The sequence below is a fragment of the Sorex araneus genome, chromosome 4 (genome assembly GCF_027595985.1).
Source record: "Sorex araneus isolate mSorAra2 chromosome 4, mSorAra2.pri, whole genome shotgun sequence".
NCBI classification, from domain to species: Eukaryota; Metazoa; Chordata; class Mammalia; order Eulipotyphla; family Soricidae; genus Sorex; species Sorex araneus.
Window position 1 is genome coordinate 105814412 of NC_073305.1, and position 23096 is coordinate 105837507.

At 40.4% G+C, this 23096-nt stretch overlaps 1 protein-coding gene across 1 annotated transcript in view; it reads left to right on the plus strand.

Moving 5' to 3' along the window:
• Nucleotides 1-329: 329 nt before the first annotated feature.
• The window catches only part of MEI4 (meiotic double-stranded break formation protein 4), a 160966-nt gene continuing 138199 nt past the window's right edge, over nucleotides 330-23096 (plus strand). Inside the window, exon 1 of the mRNA XM_004610208.3 lies at nucleotides 330-567. Coding sequence (XP_004610265.3) covers nucleotides 336-567 — 232 coding nt within the window. The 5' untranslated portion in view covers nucleotides 330-335. The remainder of the gene's footprint in view (nucleotides 568-23096) is intronic.

Below are 23096 nucleotides of genomic sequence, written 5' to 3' on the forward strand. Positions count from 1 at the left end.
GGGAATGTGACTAAAGTATAGATATTTTAAAAGTTCCCTCACAGATTTTGATGTCTGTGGATAAAAACCACACTTTCCCCCCAAAGAATTTGCCAAATTGATTTGCCCTATTATTTTGAGTCTTAAAACTCTAAAGATGTATTTTTATGAATATTTGCAGTACTGTTTTAGTTCCTGAGAATTTTTTAAAAATTACGTTACTGGTTTAAAGTTGTATTGTAAAGTTATTAATTAGTGTTACTGTACAAGATCAATTTTGAGCAAATAAAGTACTCTGCATAAATTATAGTCTCTGAGATACTTTTTTTTTTTTAACGACAGGGACAAAAGCCAGGATGGATGATCAAGCATGGTATTTGAGAACCTCAAAGCTGGCTCTGGCCTTGGCAATTATCCACTCAAAACCAGCAAACAAAAGCAGCAGAGAATACACAGAGGACCTTGCAAGGATGGGGTCTGGATTAGAATCGATGTGGAGATCAAAAGTTGAAGCCTTGGAAACTGAAGTTCTGCAATTGCGCCAAAAACTTCTTCTGCGTAGGATTTATTCAGAATCAGTAAAGGGAGGTAAGTGTATGAAATTACCTTTTGGCATTTTATCTGTGCTTCAAAATTATTTAGAAATTTATTGCCAAAGTGCCAGTTGTTCATTTTTATAAAATTAGACTCTTTTTTTCCCCCCTGTGAATATATTTACTGCTTCTGGTTATGCATTAAATGTTTATTGATTGTTTCTAACAAATGGGGCCACATTAGACATAAATCTAAAATTGGAAAAATGAAAATAGACTAGATGTTAAGGCAGCAATGTTATAAGCATATATGTATAGAATAAACATCTCATTGCACATATCAGTAATACTATTATTTTACCATGTGTTTTATGTTGGTTTTATAACTCATATATCAAGCATTAGCTCTAGACAAGGCAGATGGTAGATATGTTGGTAACTCACAAGGCACCAAAGGAGGTGTTATCTTTGCCATTCACAACTTAAAGCCTAGCAGAAGAAATGGACCTATTAACCCAGTTGTGATAAAGGGTATAGAAGAGATACTGGCTCAGAGGAAGAAACAATTCTACCAGGCTTCTGAAGGCATAGATCTCGCCTTCAGGCATCTCTCAGTTACTCAAAGAAATTATCACAGTGCATGTATCAGGAGACAAATACATGAGGAAAAGGTTCATCAGTGGAAACTGCCAGCATTACATTTCAAGCATTAGCTCTAGACAAGGCATGTGGCAGATGCGTTGATAACTCACAAAGGTGAGGTTATAATACAAGGTGGCGGAAAAAGAGAGAAAGGAGAATTGGGATTAGATTCGCGTGGATTTTAAATCTCTGTTCCCTGTCATTAACCTGACAGCACAATTTATGGTATACACAGAAACATTAGGAGATATGAAGGGAGCGATATTAATGCTGAAAATAAGACAACAGACCGAAACATAGGACTCATTTGCACAAAATGGACATGCAGTCACTTGTTCATTGGGAGTCATGCTGGGACTGAGAAGCATAATCTTAATTCTTAAAGATGTTACTCATTAATTTTCTGTTGTCAGAATCTTCTCTGGCTCTCTGTTATGACTCTCATTAGACATAGGCTACTGATTGTGGCTCAGGATGCCATGAATGATTTCACTTCTTCCTCATCACACAAATGCTTCCCCCTTGTAACACCTCCCACCGCCTGGATTACCACCTGGATTTGCTTCTAGCCTGAGAGGGCTGTTTCCTCAAGCCTTTGTTCTCACTCTTTGTAGCTGAGAGCTTTCTGCCCTAGAGGTCAAAATCTAAATGGCACCTCCTTAGGGACTAAACACTGTAGCACTGTAGCACTGTGGTACTGTTGTTCATGATTTGCTCGAGTGGGCACCAGTAATGTCTCCATTGTTACTGTTTTTGGCATATCGGATATGCCACGTGTAGCTTGCCAGGCTCTGCTGTGTGGGTGGGATACTCTCGGTAGCTTGCCGGGCTCTCCAAGAGGGACATAGGAATCGAACCCAGGTCAGCTGCGTGCAAGGCAAATGCCCTACCTGCTGTGCTATTGCTCCAGTAAACAAATATATATAATGCTCCCTCCAGTTTGGTTATCTTTTCCTCATCCACCCCCTTGTAGATTCTTAATATATTTATTTACTTGGTTGCTCTGTTATTGCCTGCCAACCAAGAAATAACCAGGGTGAAATTTGATTAGAAGTTACATTTTAGAGAAGAGGAATCATGATTTAAGTGTGTTGACAAGGGGCACTTCCATCAGGGGCAGGGCACGGGGAACCTTTAAAACATCATGTAGGAAGATGATTGGAGCTTAGGTCATTTGTGGTGAAACTTTTGAATTGGTCCTTAAGTCCAGGTGTCTTTCTCTGATTAGTGACAGAAGTCTTCAGAAAAAAGGCTGCAGTGCAGAGGACTGCTGTGGCAAGGAGCAGGAGAATGTCTGGATCAGGTTGTTTATTTACACCCAGAACTCTCAAAGTCAGGCAAGAAGGAGCAAATGGAGTCTATTAGACTCAAAACATATTTGGTATTTTTTTTTTTTGCTTTTTGGGTCATACCTGGCGATGCACAGGGGTCACTCCTGGCTCTGCACTCAGGAATTACTCCTGGTGGTGCTCAGGAGACCATAAGGGATGCTGGGAATTGAACCCGGGTCAGCCGTGTGCAAGGCAAATGCCCTACCCGCTGTGCTATCACTCAAGCCCCAAGATTTGGTATTCTTAAACTGGTCGAAGTTTGCTCAGTAAAGAGTCTGTGTTTACCACCTTTTATTCACCACTTTTCCAGTGGCCTGACTTTCTGAGGGCACTCAGACATACTCTCATCAAGGAGAGTGGAGCATCGAATATGTTTAGCTGTAGCCATGATTAGAGATAAGGAGACCAGTTATAAAAGTGACTATCAAAGCCTATATTAAATGAGATGGGACTTATGAATATTAAAACTAAGAGGAGGTCAGACATGAATGATTTCACAGCAGACATTTTAAGCATTCGTGATTTCAGAGCATGATTGAAGGGGATAAGATCCAATTAGAATAATTGAGGTTTCCAGGCCTAGTTTATTGAATTGATTCTAGTGCCTTGAATCTAGATAGTGAACTTAGAACCAAGCTTATTAGATATAAAGTTTAGTCAATGTTTGTGTGAGGAGAGGCTAATCCTTAAACATATAAGAATAACCTAGAAGGAAGGTGAAGTATGATTTTAAAACTCTTAAGTGGATCACCAGGTAAATACAGGCATAGCTTTAGGATTTATTGTAGCACTCTGGCACTGTCATCATGTTCATCGATTTGCTCGAGTGGGCACCAGTAATGCCTCTATTGTGAGACTTGTTGTTACTGTTTTTGGCATATTGAATATGCCATAGGTGGCTTGCCAGGCTCTGCTGTGCGGGTGAGATACTGTCGGTAGCTTGCTGGGCTCTCCAAGAGGACTGGAGGAATCAAACCTGGGTCGACCACATGCAAGGCAAACGCCCTACCTGCTGTGCTATTTAAATATTAGTTGAAGCTAGTTAGTCCAGCTGTAGGTGGGGCTAAAGCAGAATAGAGTTTTTGAGCGAAGGCTGTGTTGGGGTGGTTGTGTAGATTCTAACATTCTAGGGTAGCAAGAGGAAAAGGGACCATAAAATTAGGAAGGGTACACACATAGTGTTGTGGGAAGTAGGGTGTCACTAACTTTAATTGGGGGGGATTTCCAAGAAAATGCACAAACCAATAAGCCTGATATTACTTAAAATATCATTATCAATGTGAGCAAGAAAGTGTTAGATGATTTATAACCCCATTTTAGTCTCTTGAGTCTTCCAAGTAATGGCCTCTTTAGTATACCCAAACATGACAAACATCATAAATTATTTCTGTGCAGAAAGCTGATATAATAGTCCTCATGTAAAACTTTCCAGTAATCATAAATTGTGACCATGGTGAAGATTCATGATACTAAAATTGTTGTTTACCAGCAAGAGTCTCGTTTATAGCTTTTTCAGGATGCTCAGTTTGTTTGGATTGTGACTGTGCCCACCAGTGAGAGTTTAGGTGATAAGTTGTTCTTACACTGCAAACTTTCACTTACTGTGCCTTTGAGAAAATTTTCAAATATCTTATAATTAAAATCAGTTTTACTCACAGCAGGAGTGCAGGTAAAAGCGTTGCAGAGCAGATGTTTGAAAGTAATCTATCTATCCATCTGTTAGCTTAAACTTGAAAAATGAGGAGTTAATAGGTAGATTCAGATAAATAGCAGTACTATTAAAGGAGAAAGAGTAAAAACTCAGAAAGTGAGTTATTAGATTGATAGGAAGATAAAGGAAATGCAGCTATGACTTATAAAAGTATGCTTAGGAAGACTGATTTAATGCCTGCTCCAAGAAAATGCCATACCTGAACAATGAAAACTCTATTTTAGATATATTAATGTCATTAAACATTCCTTTTTATAATTTTTAGGATTACTGTGCCTGTGAACCTATTTTCTAGATGTTAGAGACAGTGGGGCCTCAATAAATGTTAAATTAAATGATTATTGACATTGAGAGACTGGGGAACTTAATTTATAGCATCAACTGTCCATTGAAGCACTGAGTAATCCAGAATTAAAGCAGAGTTAACGTGACGGTAAACAAATAAGAAGGAATGATATGGTTTCCATAGCATTTTAGGATCTCAGCTGTTTTTTCATTCTGATTTACGTTTCTAGAGTTTCTAAAAGAGAAATATGCTTCCTTTTTGTAACTTGTAAGAGACAAAAAATTCAAAGAGGGTATTATAAGTACTTAGAATTGCTCCACCTTTTAATTTTGTTTAAAATGGGGGAGGAAAGAAAGAAGGCAAGGATGGAGAAAGGGAGAAAGCATCAAGAATCATAGACAACTAATGTCACATTTCTCAAAAATTTTGGGGTCATGTGTGGCAGACATTATCCAAAGTCATCTGCTCGGGAATCAGCTCCTTTTTTTCTTACTACAGCACTCCATTTTTGTTTTGGTTGAAATGTACTTGTTTATAGTGGGTTAATCCATCGAAAGTTTAGATTTTCTTTGATAGTATTCAGAGATTTGGCAGAACTGAATCAAAACAAAAAAAAAATCTGAATCACCTTTTGTTTGTTTAGGACTTACTCCTGGCTTTGCCTTTGCTCAGGGATTACTTCCGGAGGGCTTGGGGGACCTTATGGGGTGCTGGGGATTGAACCTGGGTAGGCTGTATGCAAGAGAAGTGACCTGTCTTCTGTACTATTGCTCTGACCCCAATCTCTTGAGTTCTCATTAAATATATACCTTTTCATATAAAGAGATGAGACCCAATCAAGAGTGATTAAATTTGTTTGGCTAACTTCAGCCACCTTATTTGCTATATGGGACTCTCCCTAATACGATGGAGCTGTGCCTGGAATGACGGTAGCCATTTGGTACCCGTGAGGCAGTGCTGGAAAATCAGTGCCAGCGTGTTCAGGACAGTGAGGTTTGAGGGCCGGAGGAGTTTGGGTCTTTCTTGGAACTGCTGAGAAGGCAAAGTGACTGTAGATTTATCTTACTATGAATTGTATTTTTTGCTTTATTTTGTTTCACAGGAGGGCACCCAGTGATTCTTGGGGCTCGTACCTGGCTCTGTGCTAGGGATCACTCCTGGTGGTGCTGGGGATTAACTAGTCTTGGTCACAGGCAAGGCCGGCACCTCTATTCCTGTTCTATCCGTCAGCTTCCACCAGCTCCTTTATTATAATCATTAAAAAGGTGGGGCTGGAGTGACAGTACAGCAGGTAGGGCATTTGCCTGCATGTGGCTGACCCGGGTTCGATTCCCAGCATTCCATATGGTCTCCTGAGCACTGCCAGGAGTAATTCCTGAGTGTAGAGCCAGGAGTAACCCCTGTGCATCGCCAGGTGTGACTCAAAAAGCAAAAAAAAAATCAAAAACCAAGAAACAAAAACTTAAAAAGGGTGAAGAGGCTTAAATCACAACTATATATTTATTTCCCTGTAACTGAGTACATTCTGTGTCATGGAGTAGGTAAGTTAGAATACCTCTTTTTCTTCGAAGAATCCCCTTGACATTAGGGAAGAAAATGAGAAAGAACATCATTATAGTGTAGGACAACTGTCTGCTAAAGATGCCTCAGAATGTTAACAAGGGTTCTGTCTAGGTCTTGAGTAGATGTGAAGAGAGAAGCAGAACACAGAGACTCATGAAGGGGTGCTAGTGAGTGTTGGCATGGTGATCAGAGATTGAAGGGTGACTGGAGTAGGGACTTGTTAGTTGGATAAAATGTGCCAAATTGTGTGTGCATGAGAGAGAGAGAGAGAGAGAGAGAGACAGAGACAGAGACAGAGACCGACAGAGACTGAGACCGACAGAGACAGACAGAGAGAAGAGACAGAGATAGAGACAGAGACAGAGAGACAGCAACGGAGAGAGGAGAGAAGAGACAGAGAGTGGTGCAAGGGAGGGGAGAGAAGAAGGGAGGAGAGGAGAGTAGAGGGAGCAAAGGAAGAGAAAAGGGAGGGGATGGTGGGAGGGGAAGAGAGGAGGGAGGCTGGGATCCTGAGAGTTGCTTCTATACAAAATTAAGCATGCACTGGAGGGAAGTAGATGAATGAAGTGTCAGGTATTTGCTTTGCCCTCCTACAATTTTTGCATACTCCATGCCTTTACGAAGGATCCACACAGTTGGATGAGCAGCTGGCTGAAGCGAAGGCAAAAATTAAATCAGCTTAGTTTCTTGATGTATGCCTCCACTTAGTAAGTGTTTACTGATCACAGATCTCATGTGTAAAGTGCTTGGGCTGGGTGGGGTGGTGGGCAGAGCAGCACTACTAGCAGTACTAGGAGCCAGGAAGAACTTGACTCTTCTGTTCGGGCTTCTGGATATTAACTCTCCTGGTTTTCGCAGGTGGAGCCAGGTGTCTCCTTCTAGACTCCCAGGATACTCCAAGGGGTAAAAATCATATAGATGAGGGCACAAGAGTAGGGGGGTTGGCAGGTAAGATAGGGGGCATCGGAAGGAAACGAAGTTAGAAAGGAGCCTTGAATTCACAATGATTTCCAGTGTTACCCCCATACATTTTTAAGTAGAGACCTGAACAAGCAATGAAGAAAATGTGTGTGGCTTGGGAGGAAAATAGTGGAGAAACACTAACTCACGATTTAGGAGCGTCCTACCCTTGCAGCTGACAGTACTGAAGTTTGTCTACCTGGTGTCTCTTTTTTGCTGATTAATCACTGGAGGTCAGATCCTTATTTCCTTGCTTCTCCCAGCTCTACTTCTCACCGGGTGTAAGTTGGATTCAGAAGAAGAATTTTAGGGAGGTGGGTGTTGAAGGGGCATCAGAGCTGTGATGAACAGCCCGTGAGAGCCCTGCCACAGTCTGGAGCCTGGCTTCAGTTTTAACTACCACGTCTTATAGTCTGGGCTCTCTGAGCTTCTGTCTCTGTCTCATGACTTCCTTTGTCTCACCCTGCCCCAGACCACACACCTATGGCACCTCACGAGTAACTGACTTGCTGACACAGTGTGGATCTCAGCATGTATATATTGCATATTCACTGCTTTTCAGGTGCTGAAAGAGCATGGGAAGTCAATGTATAAGCATTTCCTCTTTAATTTTTATTTATACTACCAGTATAGTCATGTTGAATGATGGAAACTTAAGACTGCACTTGATTTTCAGCATACATGCATAGTACAACATATATTCACTGTGACTCCAATAAAAGGCTCCCAAAATACTAAAAAAAGTAAATTTGTACTTATACCATAGATATGCTTATGTGCTTGTTGGTACTCATCATATAAAAATTGACCTAATATTTTGATACCTGAGACCATCAACATGCAAAAATGTAAGGTTGAGGTGAAAAAAATTGCTCTGGGCATTAACTGTCTTTAATTAGGACATGGCAATCATTTAGAAATATAAGCACCACAGTTGTACAGTTTACTATATAATCCTTGATATTTTAGCAGGATCTGGCTTTGGATCGGTGTGGGAGATAAAGAGAAGGAAGGACCAAACAGATCCTGTCACTGGGTCCTGGCCATCATAGTGGGCTGAGGTGAGGGCAGGCAGGCCTTTCACAGCGTGTGGGGTCCTCTAGAAGGAAATCAATCTTCCCAAATCTCTTCTTCTAACCAGCTCTGAATTTCACTGCAGGGTACAACCATCTCTTTTACCCTTTGTGATAATTCCCAGGTGATGCTTATGCTGTTGGTGTCAAAAGCACCACTTTTAGATTAAGGAACTCTGGACTATTGGAGTGGGGGTAGTTTCCTCTTGAGGAAAAGGTGAGAAACATAGGTTGCCAGGGGAGGTCCGGACGCTGAGAAAGAGCTCTCTGTTGTCAAGATAGGAACTGCAAATTGCACGTTGGTTCTATGGACGCAGGGGGTAGAGGGAAGCGGGAGACAGGAAAGGAGAGGAAGGTGATGTAATCTCAGGAACCAAAACCTAGAAGAAATCCAGAATGTCAGTAGAGCAACTAGTCTTGGACTTCAGGTAGCAGCTGCTATCTCATGATATACTTCTGAAGATGACTTTTATTCTTGCTTTTACTGAGTTAATTTCTTGCAATTCTTTTTAATTCATTCCCCACCCCCACCCCAGCTCTTCCTACAGTGTCACTTTTTTAAACTTGCCCCACTCCTGTTTCTTTTTTCAAACCACCTTCCAATGTTCTTTGTCGGACTTATTTCCTTGCTATTGAAACTCGAAAATATACTCACGTCTTGTCTTGATGTTGATTTAACAGAAAGGAAAAGAAAAGAAAAGAAAGGTGTGTGGTAGCTTGTCTTAAGTTTTAAGTGCATCTCGAATAGAGTGGGATTCCTGTGGAATTCTAGAACATTTCTGTACTTTAAGGTGTTTTCTTAGATCAGTGGTTCTCAAAGTGTGGTTCCCCGGTTCGGCTGGCTCAGCATCTTACTGGAATTGTCAAAAGTGCGGTTTTCAGATTCTCTGCCTTCCTCGGCTTGATTGGAAATGTTGGGGGAGGCTCTAGCAGCCAGTCACCTCCAGGTGATTCTAATGAAACCAGAAGTTTTAGAACCACAGGTTTGAAAAAAATAAGGTAAATCTAGAAATCTAGTCTGGCCTCTCCATAAAGGGGGCCACTATGAACCTATTTATGCTCTATCAGAACCTTCTACTGATACATCAAGATGAACTGGTGGGTGAATCTCCCAAAGACCCCTGTGTTTTCCAGATAAGGAGTAACAACCTTTCACCCCTGGGGTTGGGAAGAGGGGGCAGGCAAGAATAATGACATTGATGTAGGCATTTAGTTAGTCAGAGAAGGGTCCCTGTGACAATGGAATTCCTAGGAAGTAGTAAATCTAATAGGACCAAAGCTGCAAACAGAGGAACCAAGGCCTATAAGACCCCAACCTGGAGCCAGTAACAGACCCAGAGAAGGCTGGGGCCCCCCGTTCAAGGAAGCTCCAGCTGGAACAAAAGGCCAGGAGAGGAATTTCGAAGATGACCATCTACCATTCAACTGCCTTGGCAACTGCCTTAGCAACAGACTTCTACCTGGGCATTTTACCATGTGGGGGCAGGTTGGAAAAACCTTATAAAAGCCACTTTGAACAATGGAAGGTCACACATATGCTGCCCGAGTTCGTGTGCTGCTTGTGCCCATGTGGCCGAGCACATGTGTTACCTGATCTCCCCTCTTGAGATGTGGACTTTCATGCTCCCCTATCTAATGTTGAGATGCTCTCCCCACCTTTGGAGAAGCCCGCATTCTCTCTTGAGCGTGTTTTACTCTCTCTCTCTCCCTTTGTTCTCTCTCCTTACCCTTCTTAAACCTCCATATTATATAGTATCTCGCCCACACGGCAGAGCTTGGCAAGCTACCTGTGGCGTATTCAATATGCCAAAAACAGTAACAAGTTTTACAATAGAGATGTTACTGGTGCCCTCTCTAGCAAATCGATGAACAATGAGATGAAAGTGATACAGTGATATATATATGTATATATATACACACATATAGATAAATGTATATATATTTATTTATTTTGCTGCTCTTCTACTCCTGAAATTCTTTTCTGCAAGGCAACCTGGTAACCCTGCATAAGGCCAAGGACTGAGTTTTCCTTTTCTGCAAAGAGCAAACGCTCCCACAACCTGGTGGAGGTGGTGGGTCTCTGGCCCATGCTGCATCAGGGCTCATCAAAGATTTGATGAGTTCTAGTCTTCCCAGGAGCTGGAGTGATAGTACAGTGGGTAGGGTGTTTGCCTTGCACGCAGCTGACCTGGGTTTGACTTCTCCGTCCCTCTTGGAGAGCCTGGCAAGCTACCGAGAGTATCCGGCCCACACGGCAGCGCCCGGCAGGCTACCAGTGGCATATTCTATATGCCAAAAACAGTAACAACAAGTCTCACAATGGAAACGTTACTGGTGTCCACTTGAGCAAATCGATGAACAACAGGATGAGAGTGCTACAGTGCTACAGTTTTCCCAGCCAGTTCTGGGTAGCAGAGGTAGGTAGGAAGAAAGTGATCATCTCTCCCTCTCTGCCTCAGATAAGCCACCTGTGGTGGTGCCTTTGTAAGGCCACTTGGCTCATGCCTGACCCTGAAAAATTTCTTCCCCTTCAGAACCCCTGAAAGATGTCTTCACAGTATTTTTTAACCTCATTTCAAAGAATTAAAATGTTTCATGTAGCACCTGATGGAGCTGAGGCAGGTAGTTGCAATGAAAGCAAATTAACAAGTGAAAAGTAACATTAACTTGGCCCTAACACATGAATTGTTCCTTGTTGCCCAATGAAACACCTGTTTGCTTACCAGCCTAGAGCTAATCTGTCTTTTTCTAGGAGAACTGCTTTCTTACTTTTTTATCCTTCTCCTTCTCTTGGCCTTTAGTCTTTACTGTCTTTACTTCCCTATTTTTGCCTCGGAAGCACTCATTTATACAGTCATAGATTCTGAATATTTGCCATGTTTTCTGATATATAAAATATGCAGTTTTATAACGCATATTCCCCCTTCCTCTTTTCTGTCCGCAGAGGAAAACATCCCAATTCTCACATGTATCTTAAGTAGAATCTTTTTTTTTTTTTTTGGTCACACTCAGCAGTAACTTAAGCTATGTTCAGGGGTCACTTGTGGCAATTCTTGGGGAACCCTCTGCAGTGCAGGAATTTAAACTGGAGTCAGCCACATGCAAAGCGAACACCTGAAACTTTGTCCTATATCTCCATCCACATTTCAAGTAATTTTAAGGACCTCCTCCAGGAGAAAGTTTTGGGTATGAACTGCAGCATAAAGCATACTGGAAACAGTTGGAAAATTTCAATTTGGATTGTATAGCAATCCTAAACAAATATATACGCAGATCATCTAAAAAAGGAATATCTTGCAGAAAATAAATGCCAGTATCTTGCAGGCATAAGCAAAACTGTTTACTCATGATGTATCCTATCACGTGTGTGGATATGTGAACATGCATGTCTTATATCTGGGCTGTACTGAGATATAGAAATTAAAATAGCTAAGTTTGAAATAAAATATATTTTAGTGAGTTCCTCAGAATATGGAGATAAAAACAAAACACATACACACACATACACACACACACACACACGCAAGTACCACAAAACTGAGCTGCACAAGGTAGACTTTGCATGTCTTGCACTGGAGGTTCCAGCACCCCCTGTGATGGGGTGATAGCAGCCTTACTGGGTGGGAAGTCTGTATACTTGCAGAGAGGTCTTTGCAGTTGAAGCTCCTCTTAGAGAAGTATCAGTCATGTGGCTTTTGAAATTTGAATGGCTTGTAAGCATTCTTAGAGTTGGATGGCAAATGAACTGCACGGAGAATGCCTCTGCTGTGGGTTCTGTGTAGTGTGAAGGAGACCTTGAGGTCATGAGCTGCTCTCAGCCACTCAACAAACCCAGTGTCTCACACAATCAATTACCTTTGAGTAAGAGAGTGGTCATTTTTTTCTTGCTTTCGCTGTCTCCTCAGTCTCTGGAAGTCAAAGAGAAATACTGCTAATATGTCTTATAATACCGTCTGAGTCGTCTGCTGATTTGTGTTTTGAAATAAATAAGAAAAAAGATTGCTTCCAGAGAAAGTTGGTTTATATGTTTTCCCAAGCCCTGCTTTAAAAATATCTCATTACTATTTTAATTAATCACACAAAGAACAAAGCTTGCACCTCCCATGGTGCTTGATTCAGTGGGATCTTACATACTGTGGATTTTCAAAGATGTTTCTGGGATTGATGTTTAAATTACTGTCTAGGATTAGGCCAGTTAATAGTTCTGCAGAAATAATTTTCATGAGATAAAGTTGGATTTTCCATATAAAATGTAATTTTACATACACAATGTGAACATTTTACATCATTTTGACAAATGACCACTTGGTGGAAAAGAAAAAGTTTAAATAATTTGATGCTTTTGCATTTTAATGTATTGGAGTTTTTCTATCAGTAAAATAGAATATACAAAGATTAGGCATCTTTCCTTCCTCCCTTTGTTACTCTAATAACAAGTACCTTCCCTACCTGGACGTTCCTGTAATTTCTGTTGTAAGATGGCATTTTGGGGGATGGGATGACCTTATTCTTACCTCGTCATACAAATTTCATGAAATTTTGCTTATTTTAACACTGAACCTTATTTTAATAATGGCGACTTTAATAGCTTTCGAGTTATTTTTACCTGTGTATTTTATTGGTATTTGTCCTCATCTGATTATTTTTTATTATGTGAACCACATGATGTCTCATATTATTTGTAATTTCCAAGCAGTAGTCAGTTCAAAGTGGGCCAAGTCCATGTTGGTGGGCCACTGGGTGTGGCTGTGCTGCTCCTGGGTGTCTGAGAAACCCAGCAGCACAGTAGTCTGAACCCAGAAGCTCTGCCTGCATCGTCTGAGCTTCTCTGGTTCTGTGCAGTTCCCAGGCTTTGGCATCTGTCATGGTAAACACAGTGACCTCAGACTGAGCCATTTTCTTACCTCTTTAACAGGAAACATCACACTGAATTGCCTCTGGCCTCTATGAAAATGAGAAGTGCCATTAGACATATTTGTGATTTATAGATTTTTATTTTTGCACTTTTATTTTTGTTTTTTAGATCACACCCATCGATGCACAGGGGTTACTCCTGGCTGTACTCTCAGGAATTACTCCTAGTCGTGCTCAGGGGACCATATGGGATACTGGGAATCAAAACCCGGTTGGCTGTGTGCAAGGCAAACGACCTACCTTCTGTGCTATTGCTCCAGCCCAATAGGTTTTTATTTTTTAAATGATTGTTCAAAAGCCTTTGTATCTTTACTATTGTAGACCTATGGTTGAAGTTCCAGACAGGATTCCCTATTAATAGGTATCTTAATGATCTGGATCGTTGTTAAAAATTCTGATAGCTCACAATTTTTGCACCAGAATCTCTGGAAATTGGAGAAACACATACGTTGTTTTTCATAGTTTGTAGGTTATTCCAAAAATTGACCAGGCCTGTGAAATACTGGTTTAAGGTGAACTTTTATATTCTGTTTTCAACTCAGGTGTTCTTAATGCCAGTTTTCATTACTGATCCCACCCAGTTTTAATCCTCTTCTATTCCTGTAGTTTTCCCTCTACTATGCCATGTTTCTGTTAGAGAGAAAACTTAGTTTCATATCCCTTTTTCTCTGATTGTGAGACTTGGGAGAGTGGATAAACTGGTGGGAGGTAAGGAGCAGTGGGTCTATAAGGTATCCTGGAGGAAAGGCGATTCAACTGTGTGCATATTTGCATGTGCTAGTGAAGTGCAGGCTTTGGAGTTGGGTTGTTGATATGGACCTCAGGCTTTTTGCTTCTTTTTTTTTTTTTTTGAGACTAGTGCACAGCTATGATCTACTGGTTCTACCTGCAGATTGTCACTATACACCTTATCTATTTTAAAAAATAGATAATTCTTTTACTTCTGCTCTTCCTTCTTAGTAACTTGCATATTATAGTCTATTCCTCATTGAAAAATTGTGATCTGCGGGGCTGGAGTGATAGCACAGTGGGTAGGGCGTTTGCCTTGCATGCGGCCGACCCGGGTTCGAATCCCAGCATCCCATATGGTCCCCTGAGCACTGCCAGGGGTAATTCCTGAGTGCATGAGCCAGGAATGACCCCTGTGCATTGCCGGGTGTGACCCAAAAAGCAAAAAAAAAAAAAAAAAAAGAAAAGAAAAAAGAAAAATTGTGATCTGCTTTTAAAATGAATCTTATTGTGGTTTTGGTAGAGTTACTATACTTTTCAGGGTCTTTAAATAGTTGTAATACTCAGAAGCCCATAATGTAGTTAGGATACTTTTTTATTTATTTATTTACTTTTTTTTTTTGCTTTTTTCGTTCACACCTGGCGGTGCACAGGGATTACTCCTGGCTCTGCACTCAGGAATTACCCCTGGCGGTGCTCAGAGGACTATATGGGATGCTGGGAATGGAACCTGGGTTGATCGGGTGCAAGGCAAATGCCCTACCACTGTGCTATCACTCCAGCTCCTAGGATACTTTTTAAAAAGGAGCAAGTATCATCGCTTCCAAATCAATTCTAATGCTACAGGGACTGTAGCTTTCTTTCTTTTTTTTTTTTTGTGGGGTCTTTGTTTGCTTTTGGTATTAGGGAGATATGAGCCTCATAGAAACTGTTTGGGAGAGTTTCTTTTTCTTCAGTTTCCTGGAAAAGCTTGAGAAGAACTGGCAATAGGTTCTCTTTAAATGTTTGAAAAAATTCGTTAGTGAATCCATCTGGACTAGGGCTTTTGTTTTTGGGAAGACTTTTGACTACAGTTTCAATTTCCTTGATATTAATGGATCTATTCAGGTATTCCAGATCTTATTGATTCAGCTTTGGGAGATAATAGGAATCCAGAAATTTATCCATTTCTTCTAGGTTCTCTTGTTTTGTGGCATACAGACTTTCAAAGTAGTCTCTGATGTTTTAAATTTCTTTGGTTTCTGTTTTGATGTCCCCCTTTTCATTTCTGATTCTGTTTATTGGGGTTCTCTCTTTCTCTTTGTGAGTCTTGCTAGTGTTTTATCAATCTTGTTTATTTTTATCAAGGAACCAGCTCTTGGTTTCACTGATCTTTCAGACTGTCTTGTGGATTTCCATGTGATTCATTTTGGCTCTAAGTTTTGTTCTTTCTTTCCTTTGGCCTGGTTTGGGCTTCTTTTGTTGGTCCGTTTCTAAGGTCTTGAGCTGTGAAGTCAAGTTTCTATGTAGGCCCTTTCTTCCTTCCTGAGGTATGCTTGCAGAGCTATAAATTTTCCCCTTAACACGGCTTTAGCTACGTCCATAGGTTCTGGTAACTCATGTCTTCATTCTCATTTGTTTCCAGGTATCTTTTGATTTCTTCTTTGATTTCCTTCCTAACCCACTCATTGTTCAACATTGAGTTGTTTAATTTCCAGGTGTTTGATTTGGTTCTCTATGTCTGTGCAGGATTGCAAGATTAACTTCTGTCTTCAGTGTATTGTGGTCTGAAAAGATAGTTGATACAATTTTTATCTTCCTGATTTTATTGAGGTATGTTTTGTGACCCAGCACATGGTCTATTTTGGAATATGTTCCGTGTGCACTGGAAAAAAATGTATATTATTTTTGGGGGATGCAAAGCCCTGTATAGATCTATTAGCCCTCTCTCTTCTATCTCTTCCTTCAAAGCCAGTGTTTACTTGCTGAGTTTTAATCTTGTTGATCTATCTAGAGGTGATAGGGCAGTGTTGAAGTCTCCAGCTACTATTCTGTTGTTAGCAATATCTTTGTTAAAATCTGTTAGCAGTTGCTTTAAATATTTAGCTGGTCCCTCATTAGATGCATATACATTAAGAAGTTTGATTTCTTCCTGCTGAACATATCACTTGATTAGTAAAAAAGGGCCTTCTCTGTCTTTTCTAATCTTTTTCAACCTGAAATCTGTGTTTTCAGATACTAGTATGGCCACCCCGGCTTTTTTGAGGGAGTTTTTGCTTGCAGGATTGTTTTCCGTTCTTTGACATTGAGTCTGTTTGCTCTGACTATTTAGATGTGTTTCTTGTAGGCAGCAGAATGTTGGGTTTATTCTGAATCCATTTTGCCACTCTGTGTCTCTTAATTAGTGCATTTAGACCATTGACATTTAGAGAGATTATTGTCATGGGGTTTTGTGTCATTGTTCTGTAGGGGTTTGTTGTGCTTGTAGGGGTTTTTCTTATCTTAGAGTAGCCTCTTAGTCCTTCTTTTAAGTTTGGGTTTGAGTCTATGAAATTGAAATTCCTCAGCTGTTGTTTTTCCATGAAATAGTGTATTGTTCCTTCAAGTCTGAGTGAGAGTTTAGCCAGATATAGCATTCTTGGTGAAGCATTCATTTCATTGAGTTTTTTTTTTTACTGTATCTGCCCATTGTCTTTGGGCTTGGAGGGTTTCCTCTGATAGGTTTGCTGTAAATCTAAGGGGTGTTCCTTTGTATGTGATTTCCTTCTATGACCTTGCTGCTTGCAGTACTGTGTCTCTATCCACTCTATCCGTGGCATCCATCATTCTGACTGTGATATGTCTTGGAGTCTTTTTATTAGGGTCTCTTAGCTGGCACCCTTTGGGCTCCTTGGAACTGGATGCCTGCATTCTTCAACTCTGGGAACTTCTCAGCAATGATATCTTTAACTGTGGCTTTTTCATTGGGGTTACCTCCCTGTCCTTCTGGTACTCTGATGATTCTTATGTTGTTCCTCTGGAGGTCATCCCCTAGGACTCTGATTTGCCTTAGAGCTATTTTGAGATCATTTGCTATTGTTTGTTGTTGCTTGTAAGCTTTCTGCAGCTCATCTTCAAGCTCACTGATTCTGTCTTCAGCTGTAGCCATTCTACTTTTGAGGACACCTACTGAGTTTTTTATTTCATCTACCGATTCATTTATTTATGTCACTTCTGTTTTTAGTTTTAAATTTTCATTTTTTTCTTTTTGGGTCACACCTGGTAATGCACAGGGGTTACTCCTGGCTCTATACTCAGGAATCACTCTGGCAGTTCTCAGAGGACCATATGGGATGGTGCGAATCCATCTTGAGTCATCGTGTGCAAGGTAAATGCCCTACCCGCTGTGCTATTGCTCCAGCCCCAGTAGTTTTGAAATTTCTGCTTTCATTTCTTCCTCTATCTTCTTGATGTTCATTAAAATAAATTCTCCTAAGCAAATGGAAAAGAGAAGAAAAAGCAAAAGCAAAGGAAGGATAGGAATCCTCTTATGGTAGGAAAGCAGGGTCTCTAAGCAGGATTCCCACAAAAGTGCTCCTTATGGCTGATCATAAGGGAAATGGAAATGAATACTATAGTGAGATACCCCTGCACACCTGTGAGATGACTCACATCAGCTGCCACAATAAGAGTAAGTGTAGGAGAGGTTGTTGAGGAAAGCCAGGAATTGTGCACTATTGGTAGGAATGGAACTTAGTGCAACCAGTTTGAAACGTGCTTTGAAGCATCCTTATGAAGCTGCACATAGATCAGACAGTGGTAAGGCACTTACCTTGAATGTGGCTGACTCGGGTTCAATCCCTGGCATCCCATTTGATTCTTTGATTCCACTAGGAGTTATCCTTTATATGTGTGTATACATAATATGATAATGCTTGTTGGAAATGACCACTCTGGACAAGAGCTAAGTGTTGAAAGTAGGTAAAGTGATATATACACGATAACTTTTCAGCATCTGTATTGAAAACTATAATGCCTAAAATGAGAGAGAGAGAGAGAGAGAGAGAGAGAGAGAGAGAGAGAGGAAATGATCCTGATATAGAGGCAGGCTGGGATGGAGGGTGGCTTGAGGGGTGGGAGGGAAACTGGGGACACTAGTACTAGGAAATGACACTGGTGGAGGAATGGGTCTTGGAACATTGTATGACTGAAACGTGATCATGAACAATTTTGTAATGCACTATCACGGTGATTCAATAAAAAATTAAAAATGTATATTTTATATATATTAGGGATATGTGTTGTATATAAAGGATATATTTATATATTGGGGTATGTATTAGGGATATGTATTATATATTATATAAGATACATATATATATTACACATATATATATGGGCTGGAACAAAATATCTATATATCTTGCTCCAGACACATTATAAGATACTGCTTTCCGGACACATTATAAGACACTTCCTACTCATTAGCACACCATATTTCGTATTTGTTGGAGTTCAGACAGTAGGCAACAAATCGTAGAGAGTAATACACACACACACACACACACACACACACACACACACACCCCTCTCTCAGAGAGCCTGGCTACCGAGAGTATCCTGCCCACACAGGCAGAGCCTGGCAAGCTACCCATGGCGTATTCGATATGCCAAAAACAATAATGATAGGTCTCATTACCTTGACCCTGAAAGAGCCTCCAATATTGGGAAAGATGAGTAAGGAGAGGCTGCTAAAATCTCAGGGCTGGGAGGAATAGAGATGTTACTAGTGCACACTCAAGTAAATTGACGAGCAATGGGATGACAGTGTGATTTTCTTGGTGGACCATCCCACTGTTTCTTTCATGTCCTCCATTAATTTACTGGATGTCTGTTCCACCATTACTTTGAGTTCATTGAACATCTTCAATATTTCATTTCTGAATTCTTTATCTGAGAGATCATATTTGTGGCTCCTGTTGGGGCTTCTGGAATCTTTTCTTCAGCCTCTCCTCGGGGAGGGGATTTTCGCTATTTCTTCATATTGTTATGGAATTATGAGGGTGGAACCTTCCACTTCTCTATCCCTGTTACCTCTTGCTGCGAGAGTGGATTCTGGAAGAGCTCAGTCAATGATGGTCGCCTTTTTCCCCTTCTAGAATATTTTCTTACTCTCAGTCACTCCTCCTGGTTTATGTGAGGCCTCTAGTGAAGTTCTGGAGGATATGCTCTTTATGCAATGGGCTTGTGAAGCTTCTTGTGTCCACTGATAGTTTTGGTGAAATTGGAATAGGCCAATGAACTGTTGGCCTATTGTCATTGAGGTGACCAGGGTGTACAGGGAATTTTTCATATAATTTGTTTATTAAATCTTAATACAACAGTTAGAAATATTTCTCAAACTATATTAGTTGATGCAGAGACATTTTCTGTTGCATGGTTGAGAAGTAAATATGTAATGAGGGAAATCTGCACGCAACTACATAGTGTATGCTCAAAATTATACTTAAAATATGTCAGAATGGTCTCAATTCATGGATTATTAATTTAATATTTTAATAACTTAACCAAGAGTTTTCATTATTAAGATTTATTAAATAGGATATTAACCTATTATATCATGTTTTTTATGTGTGTGATACAACCCAAAATTGTGGTAGAGGTGTTTGAATCCAGATCTAGGGGGTTGGTAGATGTCTCAGTTACAACTGTGGGGATATGATTTTTCTGTTGGTTCACTTAAAGAAAATAGATTTCCAGTGTGGTCAGCACTGACTATTTTGTTATTTCTGAGGAGGGGGCAGTGGGCAAGTAAGTTTGGGAGCCTTTGTATGTTTCATTGTACATGCTTTTTTCTTCCTACTGAAGAATTTTATAGTTACTGAAAGGAAGTAGCTGTTCATTTTTTTAATTTTATTTTTTATTTTTATTGAATCACTGTTAGATAGTTACAAGCTTTCATGTTTGGGTTATAATCACACAATGACCAAACACCCATCCCTCCACCAGTGCACTTTCCCTACCACCAATATCCCTGGTATACTCCCCCTTTCCCACCCTCCCCCTGCCTCCATGGCAGACAATATTCCCCATACTCTCTCTATACTTTTGGGCATTATGGCTTGCAACACAGACAGTGAGAGGTCATCATGTTTTGTCCATTATCTCCTTTTGGCACACATCTCCCATCTCGACTGATTCCTCCAGCCATCATTTTCTTAGTGATCCCTTCTCTATTCCACCTGCCTTCTCCCTTCCGCTCATGAAGCAGTCTTCCAGCTATGGGGCAATGAAATAAATGCCTCACCAAAAATACTTTACCCAGCTAGACTCTCATTCATAACAGAAGGAACAACACACAGTTTCACAAATAAATAACAGATCAGGAACTTCATAGACTTAAAATTATGGTTACAAGAACAACTGAATGGGCTACTTTAGGATGACAGGCCCCTCAAATACACCAAATTTCAGCAGAAAAATGGGACAAAGCCCCATAACAGTAATCTCTCTCAACGTCAATGGACTAAATGCACCAATTAAAAGACACAGAGTGGCAGGATGGATTAGAAAATTGAACCCAACATTCTGCTGCCTGCAAGAAAAACATCTCAACAGTCAGAGCGAACACAGGCTCAAAGTCAAAGACTGGAAAACAATCCTGCAGGCAAACAACTCCCATAAAAAAGCTGGGGTAGCCATCCTAGTATCAAAGCACAATGATTTCAGACTGAAGAAGGTCACAAGAGACAGTGAAGGTCATTTCTTATTGATAAAGGGATCTGTACAACAGGAAGAACTAACAATACTAAATATATATGCACCTAATGAGGGACCAACAAAGTACTTAAAATAACTGCCAATAGACTTGAAGAAAGACATCGATAGCAACACAATACTAGTGAGAGACTTCAACAGCACTTTATCACCTCTTGAGAGATCAACCAAACTCAAGCTTAGCAAGGACATACTTCATCTGAGGTAAGAAATGGAAGAAAGGGACTTAGATATATACAGGACACTTCATCCTCAAAAAGCTGAATACACATTCTTCTCAAGTGTGCATGGAACATTCCCCAAGATAGACCACATGCTGCTCATTTTTATGATGCTGAAATGATGGTATTTTGTTTGTTTTATTTTGGGAGCCATAATTGGTGGTGCAGTATGGATATCGGGGGTTATCCCAGGTGGGTTGTGTGGGAGGAAAGCATCCTGCCCTCTGTACGGTCACTCTGCCCAGATGTATTTGTTTCTAAAAGATACCTTGGGAGTAAAGGAAGTGATGTGATTGTAGCACCCATTCTGACAACATATTTGAATAAGGATAAACTATGATACCTATAACATTATTTTTCAAATTCATTTAAATACTCTATGATTCTCAGTAAGGTTCAGTACTCAATAGGTACTCAATGACTAAGAGTAAATAGAAAAAGGGCAAACAAATAAGAGATTATTGATGTAAAGGGGGTTGTTGAAGGTACTTAGAAATAGCATATTAAAGTGTTGGTTTGGGGATTAGGGGAATTTGGATTTGATTTTGTTTCACCAATATGAGTGATGAGCTTTCTGGAAAATTATTTACTTCCCATGAGACTCAACTTTCCTCCTTTGTGAAATGATGATTGTGATGAGAAGCACTGTTGTTGGGATTTACTGGGAGAATGTGTTTGGTACCAAACACATTTCTGATACTTAGACAAAATATAAATTTTATTTTTTTAATTTTTAAAAAATTTTTATTATTTTTTAATTTATTTATTTTTAATTAGTGAATCACCATGAGGGTACAGTTACAGATTTATACATTTTTGTGCTCATGTTTCCCCCATACAAAGTTTGAGAACCCATCCCTTCACCAGTGCCCATTCTCCACCACCGGTACACCCAACATCCCTCCTACCCTCCCCAATCCCATCTCCCTCGACCCCACCCTGCCACTGTGGCAGGGCATTTCCTTTTGTTCTCTCTCTCATTAGGTGTTGTGGTTCGCAATAGTGGTGTTGAGTGGCCACTGTGTTCAGTCTCTAGACCACATTCAGCCCGCATCACCCTTCCCCCACATGGCCTCCAACCACATTATACTTGGTGATCCCTTCTCTGAGTTGCCCTCTCCCCAGAATGTGAGGCCAGCATCCAAGCCATGGAGTCAACCTCCTGGTACTTATTTCTACTATTCTTCTATTCTTGAGTATTAGTCTCCTACTCTGTTATTCTATATTCCACAGATAAGTGCAATCTTTCTATGCCTGTCTCTCTCTTTCTGACTCATTTCACTTAGCATGATACTTTCCATGCCGATCCACTTATACGCAAATTTCATGACCTCCTTTTTTCTAACAGCTGCATAGTATTCCATTGTATAGATGTACCAAAGTTTCTTCAACCAATCATCTGTTCTAGGGCACTCCGGTTTTTTCCAGATTCTGGCTATTGTAAACAGTGCTGCAATGAACATATAAGTGCAGATGTCATTTCGAGCTATACATTTTAGCTTCTCTGGGATACATTCCCAGCAGTGGTATTGCTGGGTCAAATGGGAGTTCAACCTCTTGTTTTTTGAGAATCGTCCATATTGTTTTCCAAAAGGGCTGAACCAGTCGGCATTCCACCAGCAGTGTAGAAGGGTCTCTTTCTCCCCACATCCTCTCCAGCGGTTGCTTTTCTTCTTTTGGATGTGTGCTAGTTTCTGTGGTGTGAGGTGGTAACTTGTGGTTGTTTTGATCTGCATCTCCCTGATGATTAGTGATGTAGAGCACTTTTTTATGTGCCTTTTGGCCATTTGTATCTCTTCCTTGGGAAAGTTTCTGTTCATTTCTTCACCCCATTTTCTGATGGGGTTGGATGTTTTCTTCTTGTAGAGTTCAACCAGTGCTTTATATACCATTGATATCAACCCCTTATCTGATGGGTATTGTGTGAATATCCTTTCCCATTCTGTAGATAGTCTTTGTATTCTGGTCACTGTATCTTTTGCAGTGCAGAAGCTTTTTAGTTTAATGTAGCCCCATCTGTTGATCTCTGCTTCTACTAGATTGCTTAGTTCCGTGTCATCTTTGAAGATACCTTTATCTTCAGTATCGTGGAGGGTTTTGCCGACCTTGTCTTCGATGAACCTTATGGTTTGTGGTCTGATGTTGAGGTCTTTAATCAATTTTGATCTGACTTTTGTGCATGGTGACAGGTCGAGGTCTAAGCCCATTCTTTCGCATGTGATTGTCCAGTTGTGCCAGCACCATTTGTTAAAGAGGCTTTCCTTGCTCCACTTCACATCTCTTGATCCCTTATCAAAGATTAGATAATCATACATATGGGGTTGTGTGTAGGGATATTCCACCCTGTTCCATTGGTCTGAGGCTCTGCCTTTGTTCCAGTACCATGCTGTTTTAATTGTTACTGCTTTGTAATAAAGTT